This window comes from Hylaeus anthracinus, unplaced genomic scaffold, assembly GCF_026225885.1.
Source record: "Hylaeus anthracinus isolate JK02 unplaced genomic scaffold, UHH_iyHylAnth1.0_haploid 11985, whole genome shotgun sequence".
Taxonomy (NCBI): Eukaryota; Metazoa; Arthropoda; class Insecta; order Hymenoptera; family Colletidae; genus Hylaeus; species Hylaeus anthracinus.
The window spans coordinates 2,096,870-2,118,350 of NW_026534333.1; the positions used below are offsets into that span (position 1 = coordinate 2,096,870).

Genomic DNA, 21,481 nt, shown 5'->3' on the forward strand with positions numbered 1-21,481 from the left:
CTCTCTCTCTCTCTCTCCCGCAAATAGCGGCAAATATTTTGTTAAAAGCCGCGACTAACGAAACAAATACTTCGTCGCGCAACGAAATTGCACGAATTTGTTTGGCACGCTCGCCTCCGCTGCTAATTCTGCTCGCACGCAGCTGCGATTAATAGTTTACATTTATTTCCATTCGGTGAGTACGAGTTATTCAGTTGCAACCTTTCGCCGCGTTTGACGTATCGACTGCGCGCTGCTCGCGTCGCCGGAAAAATGGAAGGAATGAAAATGAATTCGTAGTAAAAAAAAAAAGATAAAAAAAAAAGGTTTGCTTTTGTACAGGGGAGACGAATATTAGCGAACGCGCTTTGGCGTGCTGGAAATTGATAAAAATATCCGGAGAGCTGGTGGACAGAACATTATTACAGGACCGTTTTTATTTTGTCGTTGACGTACAATTATTTCGATACTTGGATATTCATTTTCAAGTGTTTCATGAAATTACGCGATATTTCTAGCGTTTCGTCGCTTCATACTTTTACTTTTATTACTTTTCCGAAAGATATCGCGTTACACTCGACCAGTAACTTCGCGTACTCGAAACAGAATAGAAGGAGTCGCTACGTAATAATTCATTTTTTGCGCTCGGGTATCAACCGGGGATCGTCAACCATGATCACGTCATACCGCAATTGGTTTTTCTTTCCCACGTGCGACGAAACGTTCCCAGGAACGTGTGAGATCCTCGTCTCGCCGTAAACGTTATTTACATACCGCGAGTTATACGAACCACTAGAGCGAGCTCGTAAAAGAATACGATCGTTAAATTAGACGGTGGTATAACGCGAACGAATTTCGGTCTCGTGCCACCCCTCGACGGTCCCCCGCCGCACATTGTGTTCCGTCGCGCATCTAATATCGCGGAGAATTAATTTCGTTCTAGCCACCGTAAAACTGAATCGAGCTCGATCGATGGGACGCGATCACGAATTAGAACGGTTGCATCGACGTCTACGTGATCCAATTATCGAAATACGACGCGAATCGTCACGGAAACAAACGCGGATAGTATTTTTTCTGTCAATTATTTTGATTCATTAACGAACCATCCACGACTCCGACGATCGCTGAAAATGCGAACGCGGGTGTCGACGGATCGCGACGATCTCGAGCAAAGCAGCAACAGAGAATGCATAAATAGCGACAAAGGGAAGTAGGTAGATGGAGGGGTGGTCGTGTTTAACGCAGGGCCATTCGGTAGGCGGTAAATGCTGGTGACTGGCGTTGATTCATGGCGCATTGAAAGCTCCGATGCTCCTCATCGAGAACGCGCCGCCGCTATAATTGCCGGACGCACTTGAACCTTTTCATTACTTTATGGCTCGACGGAATTTCGACTCGTCGCCTCTGCTCGAACACGTTTGACGTTAATCGGGTTCAGGTCTGGCAGAGACTTTACGATCGGTTTTCGCTGGTATCGGGTCACGAGTAAACTCCAGATTCCAGGCATTTTACATTTATGTGGGAAAACATGTACAAACTATACGCGATGTATGTAGAATGTACTAATCAATGGGGTCATTTGAACATTTTGGTAATGTTTAGCATTTATCATATTTTCCTGTGTCGTAAACGCACTTACTGCTCGACTAAACGAATTAGTATTTGAAACGTACCTTTAAACGTTACGAAAAAATATAATCACCACCGTGAAATTTCTGTAGTATTTTTTTTACATCATTTTCACCGTTGCTTTCTATAGAATCTATAAAATATAGAGTTCGTGTATCAATAAATTTGTTATGCTGGCGACAAATATTTTGATTCGAATGAAATGGATAATAGTTTGACGAGGCAATGTCGAGACGACGTAAAATAGAAAGTAAGATTCTCTTCCTCTGAAATTCCTGTTTCAAATTACCTCGGATCATTTACACCTAAGCTCGTTTCGAGCTTATTGAATTACCTAATATTTAACCCGATTCGCTCTGGATTCCGTTGGAATTTATACGCGTGTCTTCTTCGTAATTATTAAAGATAGAATTAACCTTGCCGCGCGAGATGCATTTCGGGATTAGCGATAAATAAATGAGCGTCTGCGAGAGCGGTGTAAATGCAGAAACTCCGTGTCCTTAATCTTCCTAATTAACCTTTAACGTAATCTTACTTTATGCATATTCCATCCGTTTGGTTCTATATACAACTCGCGTTCCTAATTATTTCGTTCTTCGGACACTCTTTGCGTACTTTCTTTTCGCGCGATCGCTTGGATTAGTCGTTGCTCGAGTGCATTTCACATAATTACTTGGAGTGGACAGAATATGAGGCAAGGTAAAGATGAATTTTCCACTTTTCTTCGCGACTCTTTTCTCCGAAATTCCCCTTTTATTTAAATAAACCAAATCTTTCCAACACTCTGCGTGTAAAGTTATTAGGACATGACAATCAAACACCTATTCGAAAGAGTCCAAATGAAATACTAACCCTGATCTTCGATATCTGTAGTTGAACGCCGTACACAAGGAAGGGTTATAGATGCCATTAAAGAAAGAAAAAAAAAAGAAAATTATTTTCCCACAAGAATCATTTCTATCAAAATAAGAATACTATAAAATTATACATATAAATAATTTTATTCTGCAAACGAATAGCATCTTGCCAATCGCTGAATGATTTCCTCGAGAAGTTTAGTCGATCCACAACCTTCCTTGGCCGCACCCTTCGAAAAACAAAACCTCCGCCGCGTCGCGAAGAAACCAGAGCATCCATATTTTTACAAGAGCTCCGGTGGAAACATTCGCGACGTTGCATGTAACAAGGAGAGAAACTTTTCCGCTACTTGACGGGGTTTCTCGTCGGGAAATAGGTCCCCGTACGGATTTTCGCGGTGCAGAAGGATGCATGTATCGGGTGTACACTGTCGGCGAAAGACGCGTCGGTCGAATCCGAAAGTCGGTTCTTTCGGGCGGGCAAGTAGGTCAAAGAACTTGAGCCAGGCCGACTGTACGGGCGGGCGCGAATGAAAAGCTACCACGGCCATTCTCGAGGAAATTCCATCAGACAGACGAAATCCACGGCTCAGGATGCCCCGAGGAACTCGACTCCTCGTCGTTGAATTCAGCTCCTTTGAAGCTCTGACCGTGTATCGTTCTTCCGCGACTCCGGCATCGAATTAAAGGATCTACCGCCGTGTGCGCGACGGCTATCAAATTAATTTCGGAAAGAGGCTCGAGATACCCGAAAAAAAACAGATAGCGGTTACTTGAAAAATAAAGCAGAGGCGTGAAATTGTAGAGGATTTTCGGTGGAATGTCGTAGAGGGTGGTGTGAGAGGACGCAAGGTTATAGTTCGTAATACAGATGCTCACACATGGGTCACACATAGGTGGTAACACAAAGAGATTCGATATGTAGATATTTATATTATAATATAAAATAAAGCAGAGGTGTGAAATTCTAGAGAATTTTCGGTGAAGGGTTGTACAGGGCGGTATGAGAGGACGCAAGATTATACTTTATAATACAAGTCTTCATCAATGGTAACACAAGGAGGTTTAATATACAAAATTATACTTCATAATCTAGGCCTTCATCCATGAAAACATCGGTGGATATTTATATTAACGTTGCATGTATAAATTTTTATACGAAATCTTTCTGCATTCCAAAGTGGCAAGTCTCAAATCTTCATATCAAAGGTCCCCGTACAAAACACGTGTTCAAACAAAATGAAACTTACTATTCGAATGCACATATTCCTCGATGATTTTCTCCTAGCGTATGGAAATAAGCGTCAATTAAAACCTGCGAACAGATTTCCACAAAAATCTGTCCGCGCAATAGTTATAGTAACAATAGACTCGTCAAAGGTACCAAGAAATTTGAAACTAAAGTCCCTCGGGCGTCCGTCATTTTTCATAAAAATCCTTCCACGAACGATGAACAATTTCGTCCTTGATCCGCGCAGGTCGAACGAGTCTTTCACTCGAGAATAATCCCTCTCGATCTGGCCTCCCGTAAGGGCGTCGACGGAGCCGCTGTCCACAAACGTTAGTCGATTTCCCGGTCGCGAAATCGGACGGATCTGCGGAGATGCGTGCCTGTAACTGTTCCGGGACGATTGATTCGTAACGAACGACAAAGGAGGTTAGCGCGAAACCCAAGAGTAATTCAGTCGCGTTCCGCAGGCAGCCGCGAGAGCAGAGCCAAAATCTGGTGCGTCCGATCGATCGGTTAATTCTAGGACCAGTCAAAATAGATCAATTGCTATGGAAATCGGTGCTGCGGGATCCCGAGGACCCTTTTGATGGTCGCAGGTATTTGCGAGGAGCACGGTATGCCTCCTAATGGTCAAACAGCGACCGACGGGATTCGAGTGCTGTTATTATGGCACCGGGGACGACACAAATTGACAGGCATAATTGGTTTAATTTCTGCGCGAACTTGGTCGTCCTGGCTGCGCGACCCATCGCTTCGAGACCATTAAAATATAACCTGGGCGTACTTAGCCGGCGATTTCGACGCTTGGTACCCGTAACTTTCCCGTCTCGATTCGTTTCAACCATTTCATTTTTCGTGTAACGCTGTTGGTAATTCGTGGCTGTCGCAGAGCCGGATAATCAGAGTGAAATCGATCGATTTGGACTTTGTGACGTGGATTCCTTGGTAATTCAGAACAGCGAGATACCTTTCGCTGTGATTCGAAGTAATTGAATCGATAATTCCTACATATTAGGTTGTCTTCATATAAATAGGCAATCTAATTTCATATGTTATCGATGGTGTGACAGTAATGGAGCAAAGTGAATCGTGCACAATTCGGTAATGTAACATTTCATGTTTATGTTTCGCATAAGATATTGTGCCATGTATTACTTATTAATAAAGCGAAAGAAACTTTTGGGACAGCCTAATATATTCATGCTCAAGTGACCAATTTTTTTTTTTTTTTATGTTTGCACAAGACTACTAATTTGAAAAAAAAAGAAAATTTTAGTCTTTAGTCATTTTTGCGATTTTCGGAGATTCTCGCTGTCGGGTCATCGACTTTCACGACGATTTAAAAATCGACCGCGAAGGATTAAACGGTGAAGTTAAATTACACAGAGCGTCAGGAGCATCGAAATCGGAATAGTCTCGATAACTCGTTCTCGCGTGCGATAACGCACATCGCGATGATAAATCGCACCCATACCTTTGTCTATGCATACCGAGTACCTTTCTACGAAACGGTTGATTACTCAACAAACCATTCGGCGCAGGCATCACGGTCGCGTTGCTCATTACTCGCCGGTAGATTGGGAAGTATTGCGCGTAATTTATGCAGAACGATGGACGGGAGCGTAGCTGATTTCGAGTTTGGTCGGTTCGTTCGGTCGAATTTCGCTCGATCTTTTGTCGTGGATCGATCGATCCGCGGGCCGGGGGGAGTCGCGTGATCACCGCGTTTTCACAAATTGTACGGTTACGTGCACTTTTGTTTACCATAGAAATGGACACGTCACTCGCACGCGAATTTTCAATCGTCGAATTCGAGTTTCGATTCGAAAAACCGAGAGAATCTGGAATTTCCGAAATCGAATTACAGTTATTACTTTAACGATTGCCTGTTGCATGCGTTTGTTAAACAGAAAAAGAAGTTCGATGCAACGTGTTATCGGTGTAATTTATCTTCTCGTACACGATTTGTTAACACCAAGTATACAGTATGTAAAAATTCATTGACAGACCATGATGAAATGAAACATATAATCCATCGTGTAATTTTCTTAATATTACGATTTAATAATTACAATTCAGTCATTATCGAACAATCAACGAGATTTATTTTCGTTACCATATAGTCGTTACTCGAAATTCCCATTTACATAGGTATGCATTGCACCGTTTGCAATCGAGCCTCCCTCCAAACACCCGACGTATTTTTGCTCGACTGCGAACAACGCCATTCGATCAATCTCGTTGCGAGAGGACCTTGCAAAAAAATCTGTTACAAAAACAGCTCAATCCTTCGAAGACAGGCTACACAGAGATCTTCCGTTCGATCACGGAGCCCGAGTGTCGTTAATCCGACATTGATGCGCTCGCAAACAACGTTCCGAAGGCCTTCCTTAATTCTTATCGAAAACGCTCGACAGTGAGCGTTGAGGAGCAATCTGTCGGATTTACGGATAGTCCTTTTGGCAAACGTCTTCTGACGCTTGGTCCCTAAAGCTTCGACGACTAAGACCCTGCTAGGAACCAGCATAGATTCAGCTATTACAGTTCAGCTTTAATTTATAGTCTAGACACTCTGGAGTAGTATCAGAAGTAGTTTTAGAGCCTCGATAGACGAAGTGATTGCTAGATTTCCAGAATTTATTAAAAAAGACGGTCACGATGTTGTAAAGTCTAATTCTCCTCGAGAAAATAATTAGAATTGTGACTATTTCGACGTTAATTCGACGCGACGAGCAATTTATTATCCAAATTTGTCGACCATCTCCGCACTAAATAACAGACATCGTGATAAAGTCTAACTCTCCTCGAGAAAATAATTAAAAATGTGACTATTTCAACGTTAATACGACGCGACGAGCAATTGATTATCCCAATTTGTCAACTATCTCCGTACCAAACAATGGACGAGAGAGCTACATCGAATTTCCCGGGCTGAGGGCCTGGAAGAAGTTAAATCAGAAATGGTGGCGCAAATTTGCTTAATTATTCCGCGCGGAGCGTTAACCAGTCAGGAGAGCGAGGCTGCCGCGCGTTTCCGTAATTGTAGTGGTCGTTTATAGTTGAACGACTCTCGTCGCCGTTGCGATTGTCTGTTGTCAGGAGTGCCACTCTTACTTCCGGCCAGTGTTAAAAGGCTATCAACTCGAGAACGCCTCGATTTTTTCCCTACGGGCTACCTCCGGTCGAACAAGCCGTGCTGGTTTACTTTGAACTTGCGGGGAGTCCTTGGCAGCTTTTCCGTTCTTTGTTTTGGGGGAACTATGTCGGAAAAGCAACGGAGGAATCGCTCGTTTCCGGCTGCTTAATGAGTTCGCGTTTATCGTGGCAATTCGATATGAGTGAATTTTAGTGGGTCACATAAAATATGTGTGATAAATGATACAAAGCAGGGGTTGCAATCGAACTGTCTTGCCAATAGAACGTGTTTTATTTTATTTATTATACTTTTATTATATATATATAACGCGTTCTATTGGTAGGACAATTCGATTGCAACTCATACTTTGTATTATTTATTATAAATATTTTATGTAAGCCACTGATATTAATTCATATTGAACTGCCACATCAAACGTACTTTTATTATATTATATATATTACTTTTATTATATTATATATATTACTTTTATTATATTATATATATTATATTATATTATTTATACTATATATATATATATATATAACAGAATAAATACGTTCTATTAGCAAACCCTTGTTTCTATCAATTGCACTGTTCTCGAGTGAGTAACGAATATCAAAAAATCTCTCCTGCTCCTTAATAAAGGGGTACGTCAAAAAGTGCTCGATTCGCTGAATTTTCGCTCGCGAACATTTCAACCCCTACCAAATCGCATTAAATACACTTTCAAGAAGACAGTCGATCCCTCCTTGGTCAACTGTTGTCAACCCAAGGCGACGGAAAGGAAAAACAAACTCGTTGTTTAATTCGCTTAATTTCTTTTTTCGCGGAATGTTCCATGACGTGACCTTGCAAATGGAAGACATCTGATAGGCCACTTTTTCTCAGACGCGGGCGCTGGATATCTACATATGAATGTCGAAATCCCGACGGTTGCGTGCGCACTCGCATCTACATATTAATGCACGCGCACCCTCAAGACCGGCGCGCATTGTCGCGTTCCCGGTGGATGCATAGGTACGCGTGCACGCAGCACTCGCGCGTTAATATAGCTGGCGGTCGTGGAGGGTGCACGGGATTACGGCTGTACATCTATCACGTTGGAATACGGCATTGTGCGAGAAATCCTGATGGCATGCCCAGAGGCCGCAAGGAACGCCGCGAGACTCGCGTCACCCTTCCCCTAACGCACGAATTATCCTTTGAGATCCTGCCGCTGAAGGGCAATGTCGCACAGCTCGAGAAAACCAAGGTGAATTTTGATCTCTCGAATATTATTGCGAACAATTGCGGATGAATTAGTGGAGGCATTGGGAAGGAAAGGGAAAGTATTTTTTTTTTTTTTTTAATTTTTAATTTTGGTGATGCAATGTCCTAGGGATGGATCTGTTGGCACTACTGTCTCTGGACAGTTTTGTTTATCTTTTGTAAACTACAAACAGTACTTCGCGAACATCTTTTATTCCCTACACTTTTCCACGGGGCTAATATAGATTGTTTTACGTAAAAGTTGCCAGTTTAGTGTAAACTAGTTTCCAACATACTAGACTAAATAGATTTCAGCCCTCGGCTCTTTGTGCTAGGCGACTCCGTGTCACAAACGGTTAAATTTCATGTCACCTCTCAAATGTAAATTTTCGCATCAACAAATCATTGGCCCACTTCACCAAGTCCCGTTAAAAATGAGCTACCGATGCTTCGTTAGAAAAATAGTCTCTCCGGCGAGCCTGCTTATCCGTTTTTCCGGTTTGATCGATCGAATTTACCACGGTCCGCTCACTTCGCTGACATCGAGATTCGTTATCGTCTCGGGACAAGATTTCGCCAGGCCATCGAGAGCCTTGGAGGTCGAGGGTTGGTCTGAATTTCGCCACGTCCCGGAAATTCAGCATTCAGCCCCTGTAGGTGGAGTGCAGACTCGGTCCCCGGCTCTTCCGAGTATCTTCGCCTGGTGAACCATCCGATCTTCTCGCGCCATCCGCATTCCACCACTTATCCCCACGGCCACGGCCTATTTCACGACCCCCTCGTGCTCAACCCGCTACTTTGCCGCCACTAGAGCATAATCACCCGGCTAAAACACCGCTGGAAATTCGCAGCCCTCCTCGCTCGAAGGTATCGAGCCGCTTTAAACACTTCTGTCGATCGCTTTCGAGGGAAAAATACGTACACCGTGGCTCAAAAGTTTCGAGCATCCTTCTGTCTTCCGCCCATTCGACCGGCGAGTTTCTGCACCGTCGTGGTCTATATTAAAGGGAATTGTTAAGAGAATTTTTCTGAAGCTACTCGTTGACATTTTCTTCGATTCTATACTTGCTGAGTTTCAGGACGACCAGTGAGGAATGGAAAGGATCGGTAATGTTGTTTTGAATTCTATGTGTAACTTAATGAATTTTTATATATTCTGGTAGATAGAAGATAGATAGAAAGCGATGCAAAATCATATTCTTTTCTTTAAAGCTATAGTTCGCCTGTGATACATTTTACATCATTGAGAAAGCTATAATGACTATAGTTATGAATTCAGCGAGTAACTTAATGGCATGAATTCCGATACATTCTGGAAGTAGATAGAAAATGATGGAAAATCATATTCTTCTCTTTAACGATATAGTTCCACTGCAATGAATTTGGAACCATTGGAAAAGCTATTTTCCTATTCAAAATAGCACCCAAAATACGTTCGCCTCTGAAATCTCCCCAATGTTTTTCGTAATTGTGTCCTGCCGGATTTCGGAGGAATAATCGCTTCATTTCATCGGGCCGAAATATCTCTCCTTTTTCTCGGTGTAACGCGAAATTCTTTCTCGCCTGGCTCGTTTCACTCGGTGGCTTCGTTAAAATTGTATTGTACATTATTAGCACCGGTGCAAAATTACGCGGGTGCTCGATATCAATAAATTAGCCGCGCCGCAGGACGTTCTAAATTGCATTTACTATTTCCCTGCAGGGCATTAAACATAGAACGACTTTCGTAATCGCAGTTGTACTAGGATTCGATTACACGGCTAACGAAAATTTAATTAAATCGAGAACGCCCTTCGGGCTGCACTTTTCGTAACGGGACGTTGCTCGGCGATGATCGAGAATTATAAAATTCAATTTTGCAAACCGTTGGAACTTTATTGCTTTCGGCGAACGGTTGTTACAAAATCGCTTTAAAAATATTTGCTGGCAAATATCGCCGATACGATACGACGAAACAATTCTCGACGTGCCCGCGCCGTCGGTAATGAATTTTGGAATATTAGCGAACGCACATTTTCCCACGGTGTTTTCAAATGTATCGATTCATTATATTCGTTTAAAAGGGTTCGCTCGGAATTGTATTTAATAATTCCGTTCGGTTAACTCGACCGTGACACCGGTATCGTTCCCGACACGAGCCAGTTGCTGGTAATTTGTATTGCTTTCGCCGTGTCGAATGTACGTTATGGTGATTATTTTGTAAGATTGCCACTCCATTTGTAACCGTTCATTTCGCCTTTCGTGGCGAAAGACTCGCAGAAAAACGGAGGGATAATTCCAAAGGGGGTGGAGAAATGGAAGCAGAGAGGGCTAAAGGGTAGCTGAAGGGTGGCTGAAGGGTGTGGAAATCCGTGTAGGATGCGGGCAATCTTCCAAGTAGTGCTGGTCGTACTTTGATCAGGCGCAGTGGATTTACGCTCATCCTGGGCAATCTGCCGTCTCAATTTCTCTTTCCCTCCGCCTCGCAACGACGCTCGCGACGTCTTTGAACCACGACTCGTCGCGTCGTAGGCATTTCAACGAGCCCCGAGCGCCGCCGGAAGTGCCGTGGCGATGGTATTACTGCTCGAAGAGAGACACCAAAGATGGTCTTTCGATTCTTTTTTGTTTTTATTCGAGCTTGTAAATTGACGCTGTATTTTCCGTAATGGTTCATATTCGATCGAACATATATATTCCTATAACATCATATTCCTATAACTTGAATCCCTTTATCAAGGCTTGTTTCGAAATTCTGTTTTCCTCTGTAACTGTAGTATCTGTGCATCATTTATCGATAAGACTGCAATTTCCCTGCACAATTTTTCTGCTCAAATTTTTTCGATTTCCATCGTTCAGACAATTCCAACAACCGAGAGTCCTCGCATCTACGGTAATGTAAATAGCGTTCGAGGCGATCGATCGCGAGCAGTACAGTTAAATTTGTTAAACTGGAAACATTATCGGCGAAACGAATAGTTCGCAACTTTCGCGTTCTCAACTTCAATTCTAAACTTCATTTCTTAATTATCGATTGTTTCGAGCAAATGGATTCCGTTTAATTTAACGTTTTTCCTCTCCGTTTAAAAATTGTTTTTTTTTTTTCATTTTTTTTATAACGAGCCATCGACGTAAGTTCGTACCTCCTCCGCGCTGTTAGCGAGAGATTTCTTAATCTTGTTTGCGCGAGTTTTATCGGACAAAAAAATGCTACGAACGATAGGTTCCTCATTTTACGAGGGAAAGCCACGGCATCAGGAATGCATAGAAGAATCCCCATCGATCCCGTATTTATAGGACAAACATGACGCAAAGGGAAACATCTCTGTTCTATCGAAATAAAGTTGTTAATAAAGGATCCGAGGTATGTCGCGGAAAATTTAATCGATGGATAAAATCTACTCGAGAATTCACGTCGTTGTCGGAGGGAGAGAACGATGACCCCAGACGGTCCTGAATCTTGATTCCCGATAACGCGAATTAAACGCGATTCACGAAATTTTTAATACCGACGGTTTCTTAGCTCAGAACGATAATCAATGAAACTCTGTAAATATACGACGCGTTTAAACTGCGCGCGTTGAAACTCGATCGCGAAAATCGTCGAGGGCCAGTTCGATTTCCATTGGGACAATTGTTATTGTTATATTTGGATACCATCGAACGTAATGAAACGCAAATAGCTGTGGCTACAGTCCGAATAGTTGAGGCTGCCTCGCAGATCAAATGACAATCAATTTGCTCTTTCTGACATTCCTCGGATTCTACCTCGGTTCTGGATGGGACAAGCGACGACAAATAATTCAGCGAATCGTAACATCGACAGGAGTGGGAAATGGATAAGATTATTTCAAGAATCGAGAGGGTAATTACTGTAGGAGTTGATATGGTAATTATTTTTGATCCTTTTCCAATTTTCAATAGACTCTCCAGAGACTCTGCTTGAAACCTCAACAATATCTTGTTTATTCTACCAATACAGTACCTGTAAGCCAAGCTTCTTATCACGTTGCAAAGGCAAGTCTCTTCATTCAAACCTCGATACTATCTTCTTTATCCTATCGATGCAATATCCGTACATTTAAATACATCTCGAAATCCAACACTCTAAACAAGAGCCTGACAGCCATTGCTGCTTACCATTTTGCAACCCCTATTGAAACCTTAATAGCTCCTCGCAATTACGTACACGATATTCCAAAAGGGAGGCAGGACGAAGAATTAACTCTCGTGATCTACCGAGATCAACCCCTTGAGCATTGAATCCTCGCGGGTTCCGGCGGCGGGGATGGCGGGGGGAATGTGCTTTGAAATCTGTCGACGATTAATTCATTCGAAAACGGCAACACGCACGAAACGAAGCTACGGAGAGCGCAATTTCGGGAAGACGATCCCGCTTGCAGGGGGTATTATATATTGTCGGGCACAAAGCGGGCCCTGGACGCCGGAATTTGTTCGTGCGAAGACGAAATTTGTCGACGTAATTACGCGACGGGGAAATACGAGCGCGGCCACGACGAGATTACACCTGAAAATAATTCCCCAACCCTTGATGTTCTGTTGCAGATACAAGTGTACGGGTTCAATGCGGAGCTGTATCACAACATGAGCGAGGCGCAGGAGAAGAGCCAGGGCCTGGTCGCCATCTCGATAATGGTCCAGGTAAGCCGTACGAAATTGCTGCACGCTTGCCAAACGAAACTTTCGGATACTCTCGCTCTTTGAATCGTTTCTAATCGTAACTTCTAAGCGATGGATTCGTGGAAGGGTTAACGAAACACAGGCGGTCCTTTATCTTAATCACTTTGGCGAGTTAGTCAACAGATGCGAAGGAACGAGAGAAATTTAATCTCGAGGCTTTGTCGAGGTTCGTTTGAAATAAAAATTGCGTTAAAGGGTATAGGGTAGAGACATCGGAGGAAACAGTCAAGAGGTTGGACAGGAGTGCATTTAATTATTTAACCGATCTAGCAGGCTATTTTTCTTTATTCGATCAGTTCGAAATGTGTCTATCTACTGATTTGTATAGTACTTCAACAAACTGACGGCAGTTGTTTAAATTATTATTTTGTGCCCTTCGAGGCATTGAATTATTTTTAATTATTTTATCCTAAATGTACGTAAAACCTTTAGTAATTTGAATTACATTTAACATTTAACAACACGCGCTCTCCCACGGTTTTATAAATATTGAAGAAATTTTAATTGTCATGTTTAAGTTGCAATTTACAAAATTTCAATTTTCGCGATTGATATAAAATTCATCAAAGTTTAATTTTCACAGAAAATTTGAAATTTGATCGAACTTCAATCTTCGTATTCAATTTAAAATTGATCGAATTTTAACCTTTACACTTCGTTTAAAAATTCAACAAATTTTAATTTCCTGCGTTTCTTTTACGCCTGAATCCCTCGTTGTTAATTTCCCACGGCTGGTTTCCCGAAAATCAGAAACGCGAACGCGTGTATCGCACCTTTCGTAGCTTCCCAGCTTCTTATACCGGTTTATTAGAGACGCGATCGTCGAGAGAAAATACGAGTGCAAGCGAGCGAAGTAACGCGTGAGAAAGCAGAATGTTTCCTTCGAAAGTTTAGAATTTGTTCTCCAAGTAAGAGCTGCACATCCGCGCAGAACTTGCCGAGCATTTGTCTAGCAGGAGTCCAACGAGAAATAATTGTTCGACAATAAGAATGTCGCGAACGAAATCGTCCATCCTTCCCCCTTAAGCGCAGCGATCTCCGATAAACCAGGGAAATTATTATCCTCTTCGGAAATTAAAATCTCTCATATTTAACGCGATTAGTCGCGATTCCTTTTAGAATTAAAATTAACGAATATTCGCGAAAGATAGGCGCAATCTGAATATGCAAATTTGCCGATAGAACGGGTTTCTCAACGTGGAGAAAAGGTGGTTTCGTTTAGATCTAGATGACTTAGTTTTATTCGTTACGAACATGGTTATCGTGTGACCTAGGGTAAAAAAATATTAATATCATGTTTTCGATTTCTTTTTGCACGTGTAGTGCATTCTAAAAATAGTAATTCTTAAAACACCCCAATTCGAATCATATAACCCGAAGTGTACTTTATATCCGTGCACAATTCTAACCGACTCGAACAACATCGTTTCAACAATTTTCAAACTTGATTAGTGCAATTTAATTCAAATATTTTAAATGCTATAAACAACATGAATATTAAAAGTTCACTTTTCAAGCGAAACGAAAGAGGTACGCCCTTCGAGCGAATGATTACGATAAATATCGAGTAACAAAGAAAATTGGCAAAGAATTTCCCCGTCTCTGGTTTTCCTCCCCTTGGAGTTTCCGCGTCACTTCTCTTTCGCGGTTTCGGCGGCTCCGTCGCTAAAGACCGCGGCAAGGAGGAAAACGGAGGACGCCAGACGGACGGGTGCCTTCGGAACTTTGAAAATTTATTCCGAAAGTAAACACCGTGCACCGCGTCGCAAAACCTACTGCATGTTTTATGAGGGGCGAAATCTCTGTCGCGTGACGGGGGCGGTTTTTCCGCGGGCGGTTTCTTCGCTCGCTTCGTTTGTCTCGCGTCGTTAATTTCGCGGCTCGTGACGCGTGATTCTGGCTAATGACACGGAAACGTCCGCAGGAAGCAAGACGTCGATTCCACTCGAGGGGAATTTTCCTTTACGCCACCGCCGCTCCAAGAGATTGTTAACCCCTTCGTGTTCTCGTCCACGCGCGACTTGTTTCGAACGTATGGAAGCACGTGGCGCGACATAACCGGCGAGCATGCATATGTAAATTCTGCGTTGGTGAAGTTCAAGTTACGCTCTTTTAATCCACGACGTAGCCGAATTTCATGATCGATGAAAGCAAGATTTCTTATGTTGAAATAGGTGCTAAACAGAACAGCGCGATGCAAGCAGGTATGGAAACTTGCGTCGAAATTAAAGATTGATTACACTCGCATTTTCTCGCGCAAAATTTGTTTTTTTTTTTTTTTTAGGTGGAATTTATTTGCTTAGGAGAGCAGTTTGACTCCGGAAGAGTTCGGAGCGTTGAATCGTGTGTTGTATTACAACTACGTGTGTATGTGTATATTTTTGCATATACTTACTTAACCAGGAGTGGTATTCTCGACTGATTCGAACCGCAAAGTTAAATTGCTCATATTATTAACCAAGATCGTGTAGCATTAATTTGTGACATAGGCAACGCCGCTCCCGATCCTCTAATCTAGAAAAGAAAACCGATTAATAATATTCAAACTAAATAATCCCAACTCGATAAGAACACGTCCTACCGAACTAAACCATCGTAACAACGCGAAGAAAAACATCTTCATAAACCAATTCTGGTATTTCGCAATCTTCCGAACGGTCATCCGTCGTCACGAGTCGAGGAAACAACAGACGCCCCCGGCCAGCTACGAACGAATTAATTAACGGGGCTCCGTGGCTGGAATGAATTAACAAAACGACCTTGTTTCTCCGACCACGGGTGCATCATCGAGTCAATGGGAGTGTGGGGGTAAATTAACGAATGCGAGAGCTCGCGGAAAAACCGGAACGAAGAATATCGAACGATCCCAAAGCGGTCGCCAACGCGACCCCCGTTTACGCGAGCACTTTAACAGGTGCTCCATCTCCGCGCGATGGGCGGATCGTAAAACTGTGTCGCGACCGCAGCCGTGTGTTGACCTCTCTAATAAAAACGGATTATACTCCGGGGATCGTCTGAGGGATGAGATCCAAATGAGTCGCTGGCATCGCTGGCTGTCAGCGCCCTCGAACAATCCACCACCTAAACGAGCCCCTGGTTATTTTCACTTTCCGCCTCCCCCGCGGTAAACACCTTCGTAATGCTCGTTTCTTGCCACCTCTGTCGAGTGGAACTTTGCAATTCGTGTTTCTCGACCAGACTCGATTCAATCAGTGCGACGGTGTGGTTACATTCATTCACTTTTCGGCGCGTTACAAGGTGAAATTGATTTCGATCGAATGCACGGTATCGTTAAAAAGAAAAAGCACATTTCGAGACCGCAGGCTCTCTTTCTACGAAACATCGAAACATGAGCAATAGTAGTACACTAGACATCGCGATGGTGGGTCCATTGATTTATTTTTGGGGTGAAATAAAATTAAATTCGTTCGAATCAAGTGCACAGTATCGGTATAAAACCCTTTATTTTGAGACCGTGGATGAGGCTCCACCCCCTTTCTAACCAAACATCAAAGCACGAGACGTTGTCCTGGAAATATTACATCAACAAAGCGTCGATTCGATCGCGATAGGCCGGTCCCGTGGTCTCAATCAAGTGCACAGTATCGTTAGAAAAATATTCACGACAGCGCCCGCTATTTTGAGATCTCGGGAAAGACTCCAACCCTTTCTGTCGAACATCGAAGCATCACGAACACTCCTTGAAATACCGCAATTAACAAAGTATCGTGATCAAGAATAAGAGATCACTCGTAAAGTCACGAAGGGGTACAAAGTTCCAAGCACCGGGACGCCCGATTCCTGCCAAGGGGTTGCAGAGTTGTGATAAGCAGAAGTAGCGGGGAGAGAGGAATATGGCCGTTACGAAGCGCGCGTATGATCAGTTACGGTTCCGTTCCATCACGGAAACGGCGAAACTCTTGATCCGCCGGTGCAGCCAGATGAGCTTTTATTATTTATCGTTACTTTGGAGTTGCGGGGGGCCAGTTTGGGTGGCTTTTACGGTTACCTTTAATGGCGCCCAGTGTGGAAGTTTCGAAACGACTCTTCGCCTTCGCCTCTTTATGCGGTGCACTTAGCAACGCCGAACAACCCCTTTTCATGGGAAATCGATGGAAAACGTATTAGGGCGTAGAATGAACTGGAGGCGGATGTTCAGGAGTTGGGTGACGGGTGGCGGGCAGGGGAAGTCGGTGTTTCCGGGTGGCCGATACCCGTGTCCCGATGCTCAAAGAAATCTGCTCGTCTGTTTCAGATCGGGGAGACGCTGCATCCGGAGCTGCGGACCATGACAAGCGCGTTTGGCAATCTTACTTACCGCGGTGAGCAAAAATTCCACTACTTTTAGCATGTTCTACTTGTCGCGTGACTTGGGACTTGGGATGTGACTCAGATGGATTTCGAGTGAGGTCGTGATAAACTTGAGGGAGTATTAAAATTATTCGATTCTGTGACTCGTTAGGAAGGATTTTCAAACTTTGAAACAAAGAAGTAACTCTTCGTAGTATTTTATCGGAAATATATTCTGTTTATAGCAGTATAACTATACAAAAGTGATAACTAGAAACTAAAAATTAAGAAGATTAATTTATATTAAATAGTACTCGATAGTACTCGCTATATAGAAGGTAAAATTAAACGATATACCATGATTTAAATCGAACGAAACTAGTATCATTTAAAAGTAGTACAAATGGTATCGTTTGAAATAAATAAAATTCTTCGGAACATAACGAAATTTTCATAGCACGACCTCGAAGTGTGCGTAGAATTTTCGTTGTTTTCGATAGTTTGTACATCGATTATACTTTCAACTGCCCGGCTTGAATCAGGTTAGCGGAAAATTGCGATATGTATGTACTTGAGTGTACTCAGTTTAGAGCGTTAAGCGGTTGGATTAAGCCGAGTGGAATAATCGAGGATCGAAGAAAGTTCTGGATAACGTTGAAATATCGCAAGCTGTACCCTTTCAATTTTTCCAAATTACACGGTTAAATTAAAGTTCGGAAGAAAGATAATTAAAAGATAATTCAGCTGCGATATCCCATCTACCTCCGAAAAACCCAAAAAGATGTTATACGAGAAATGTGCAGTGATTCGTCGGAAGTCGTATCCGATGGATATTTTCCAACCATCTGAAAAAAAAGCGGGTTTCATCGTTTCGAAAACGACCGACAAAAAAAGAATTAAACGCGCGGCGGTTTCGAAGGGACGGTGGCCTTTAGTAAATGTCGAAAAATGTTTGTCGTAAATACGCGAACGAATGAAAATTCGACGACGGTGCTCTCCGCTCTGTCTACGATCTATCGCTATATCGCGTAACAGACACCAGAAATGATACAAAATGTCACGTTGGAGATTCGGAAGGTTGGCAATTGAGAAAGTTCGAATTCAACGTAACAAAATAACGAGTAAATACTTTTACTCGAGCTGCAGTTACAAATGATACGAAATATTAAGGCACTGTGTATTTTGAAATAGTCAAGGAGAAATAATTTCAAACGCGACCACGTGATGCATTTAGGAATGAACGGGCAGCGCACGGTTAATGCGAGGACCTTTCGTCTCTTCCCGCGCGCCGCGGACTATCAATACGCATTTACGCATTAGCACTGCGTCGGACCACCTCGTGCGTTATAGGCTTTCAACACGATACCGTGGGCTCCGTTAACGTCTGCTCTCCCGATGGGATATTAATAGTTTCGTTCGCGCTCTACCTGCTCTATAATGATCACGATTTATCCCCCACTGTCGCTGCTCGCCACCCTATTAGGGATTCCGAGTCATCGTGTCCGCCGTGTTCGCGAAGTTTGCGGGCGAAATTCCAGCGCGATTAAGAACTTCGATCCCAGCTAACGCGAAACAAATTGCAGCCAAGTTTTGCACACCCGACCGAGCCCCGGGACTATAACGAAAAAAGAACAGACTACGATAACGATGTAATCACGACGCTTTTCTTTCGCCAAGTAAACTACTTACACCGGGCCGCTCGAAACTTTCAGACGCCCTTCGACCTTTAACGCAAGCTGACATACCGGAGGAAGGGAGCGTTCGGGGCACTGAGGATTGATTTTTATTAGTGGCTGCGGAATCGATCTGGAAATTTGAATTTTCGAATTAAATCAGCGTCGTCGCTGTTAGTTTTAATTAGATTCTCGAGACTTTAATTAATTATTCTCCGTGGTATCGCGAGGATCGAGAATTTCAGCGGAAACTATCGGCACACCGTGTGCATTAAGAAGTTAATCGCGCCTCCTCGGTTCTTTTCGCTCAGCCCCGCGAAATACCCGACAATATCGAGTCCCGTGACGAGATAAACTCGCCCTTTCGAGAAACCTGGCACGGATATTCGCTGCAGCGAAGTGACTCGTTACCTTAAGAGAGTCATTTTCCCCGTTCCCCCTTCCAGCCTCCTCCTCTTCCGCGTCTTTTTTTCTCCCTCGACTTTTCACCCTCTCGAGTCAGCGACTCGTGCGCCCTTCCCTCGCAGCGGCTCCCTCTCGCTCCGTCTCGCTCAACCCCCGCGAAATCCCGTCGGTAGCCGGGAGCGTCGGCACACTCCCCTTTCCTGGCACCATTTTATTTATTATCCGGGGTTATCCCAGCGACAGTCTGCGGCCAACTTTCCGCCGCGGCTCGCTGAAGCGGGCCGCACGGTATTTGGTGCGTGAACCGCGTATTCATCCCAACGCTCACCCTCTATCTCTCGCTCCCTCTTCCCATTCCCTTCGTCGTGGTTCTCTCCTTCTCTCTCGCTCGTCCCTCGTCTCCCATCTCTCGTCTTTCACTATTCCACGCGGTGCCACGGCTTTTTCCGACCCCCTAACTCGTCCGTGTAGTTCTGCAAGGCCTTTTGATGGTCCACTAATTGCGGTCGCGTCTTTCAACCGCGGACACGCGACGCTGAATCGACAGCCACCGCCGCGGCGCCAATCCTCCTTCGGTGAAATTTTTAGTTTGCCCGAATCCCACGGGGGAATTAGTGTCGCCCCTGTGTGTGTGCACGCGCGCATTCACGCTACCGACGCCCTCGACTTCGGGTGAATGAGGATGCACGGCGGCTCGTCTGCGTAAACGATCAATTTCGATAACGCGGGAACGCGTTTGCGGCTTCTAGTGAACGCGGTAATGAATTAGTCCCTTCCCTTGCTGGAGATGGTCTTTTCGCCCAAGGTGAGATGTTTTGGTGCGTGGTCCTTAGGATCCTTTTGTTTTGACCGATGTTGGAGTGATTTCAATGGTGAAACGTTAATTTTTACTCTTGTCGCGAGGCTTATATAGAATGATAAGGGTTTGGATCGCAGGAAGGATGCCATTTTCAAACTTTATGTCGATGGAATACTTTATCTCATATTTATGTAGTATCGCGCTAGTCATACCGAAAAGTACAAGTCAAACGTTTCGATTACTCTTGACGAACCTAAAGCCGGGAGCATAGTTTTTTGAACGACCATGGTCTCGTAAATGTTACAATTTGTTATAAGATTCCTTGTACGTTCATACGTCGTTTGTCTAATCCGATGCTTCTCAGAATTGTTCATATATCTTGGGAAAATAAATCACGTCCCTTCAGCGAGGACTATTCGTTCCTGTAATTTCCGTTCTTGGACAGCAATATTGCGACAACAATATCCAGAATATGAAATACGTGAGGTATGAAACCTTCAACGCTTACCGATCGCCGCTCGGAACCGTGATTCACTTGTCCATTGAAATATTCCCGTTTCGCAGCAAATTCAATTACACCGTAGCAAGATTAGTCGATCGGTAATTACGGCCTTTTAATTGCTTCAGTGGTCCACTGTAACGGAAATTAAATCAATCGAAATGAAATCTCATTTCACAATGCTAGAACTGTAACGTGCAAAACCAGTTTGTGGCGTGAACGATTCACTGCCTCGCTGAATATGATATATTGCAATAATACCTGGGCAGATATTAAAAGCGCAAAAGTCCGTCAAAAATGGACAATGTTCAATTAAAATATTCGTCCATTTTTTTTTTAGAATTCCTTTTCGCAATATCGTAGAATATCGAAAATCATCGAACGATTCGAATGAAATTGTTGTCGAAAATAATACAGAATATTCATATAAAATTCGCGAACGTTAAATCTACGTAACATTCGTTAAAAATTATTCGAATCGAAAATTAACTTTCTCCGCGATAAAAGAAAAAAAGAAACGAACTTTTTATTACGAAACACTTTCGACGTCATTTACTGTTTCAGAATCGGCGAACGTATAATAGAAATTCTACGTACACCCTCTCTGGCATTAGTGTTGCAACTAAAACACGAACTAAGCGAATGTACACATTCGCAGTTGAATCCTACTCCAAGCTTTGGGCTTGGGTTTCCACTAAAATACATAGTGAAATACGCGGATTCCCCAACCGCGGGAAGTGCACTTTCACTGGTGAATGTGAACAGATAAAATGATGATTGTTTATGGAAACTACACGTTTCTAGTTAACACACGACCGCGGTAACATATTCGTAGAACCCTCGTAGCAGTTGCATGAAATAGATATGCATTTATAGTTCGAGGGAATAGAACAAATATGCATTAAACATGACAGAAACGTCACTATCTTAAAGACGCCTTCCAACCCCCCATTTTCGTACATTCCTCACTTTCAACTACCCACTTTTGTGACGAACCACACAAAGCCTCCATTTATAAACATTCCTCACTCGTGACCTCTACTTTCGTA

At 43.3% G+C, this 21,481-nt stretch overlaps 1 protein-coding gene across 3 annotated transcripts in view; it reads left to right on the plus strand.

Moving 5' to 3' along the window:
• The window catches only part of LOC128886703 (carbonic anhydrase-related protein 10), a 216,126-nt gene that overhangs the window by 172,929 nt on the left and 21,716 nt on the right, over positions 1 to 21,481 (plus strand). For all 3 annotated transcript variants that reach the window (XM_054141834.1, XM_054141833.1, XM_054141836.1), the window contains exons 5-6: positions 12,632 to 12,727; positions 17,022 to 17,088. In XM_054141834.1, coding sequence (XP_053997809.1) covers positions 12,632 to 12,727; positions 17,022 to 17,088 — 163 coding nt within the window. The remainder of the gene's footprint in view (positions 1 to 12,631; positions 12,728 to 17,021; positions 17,089 to 21,481) is intronic.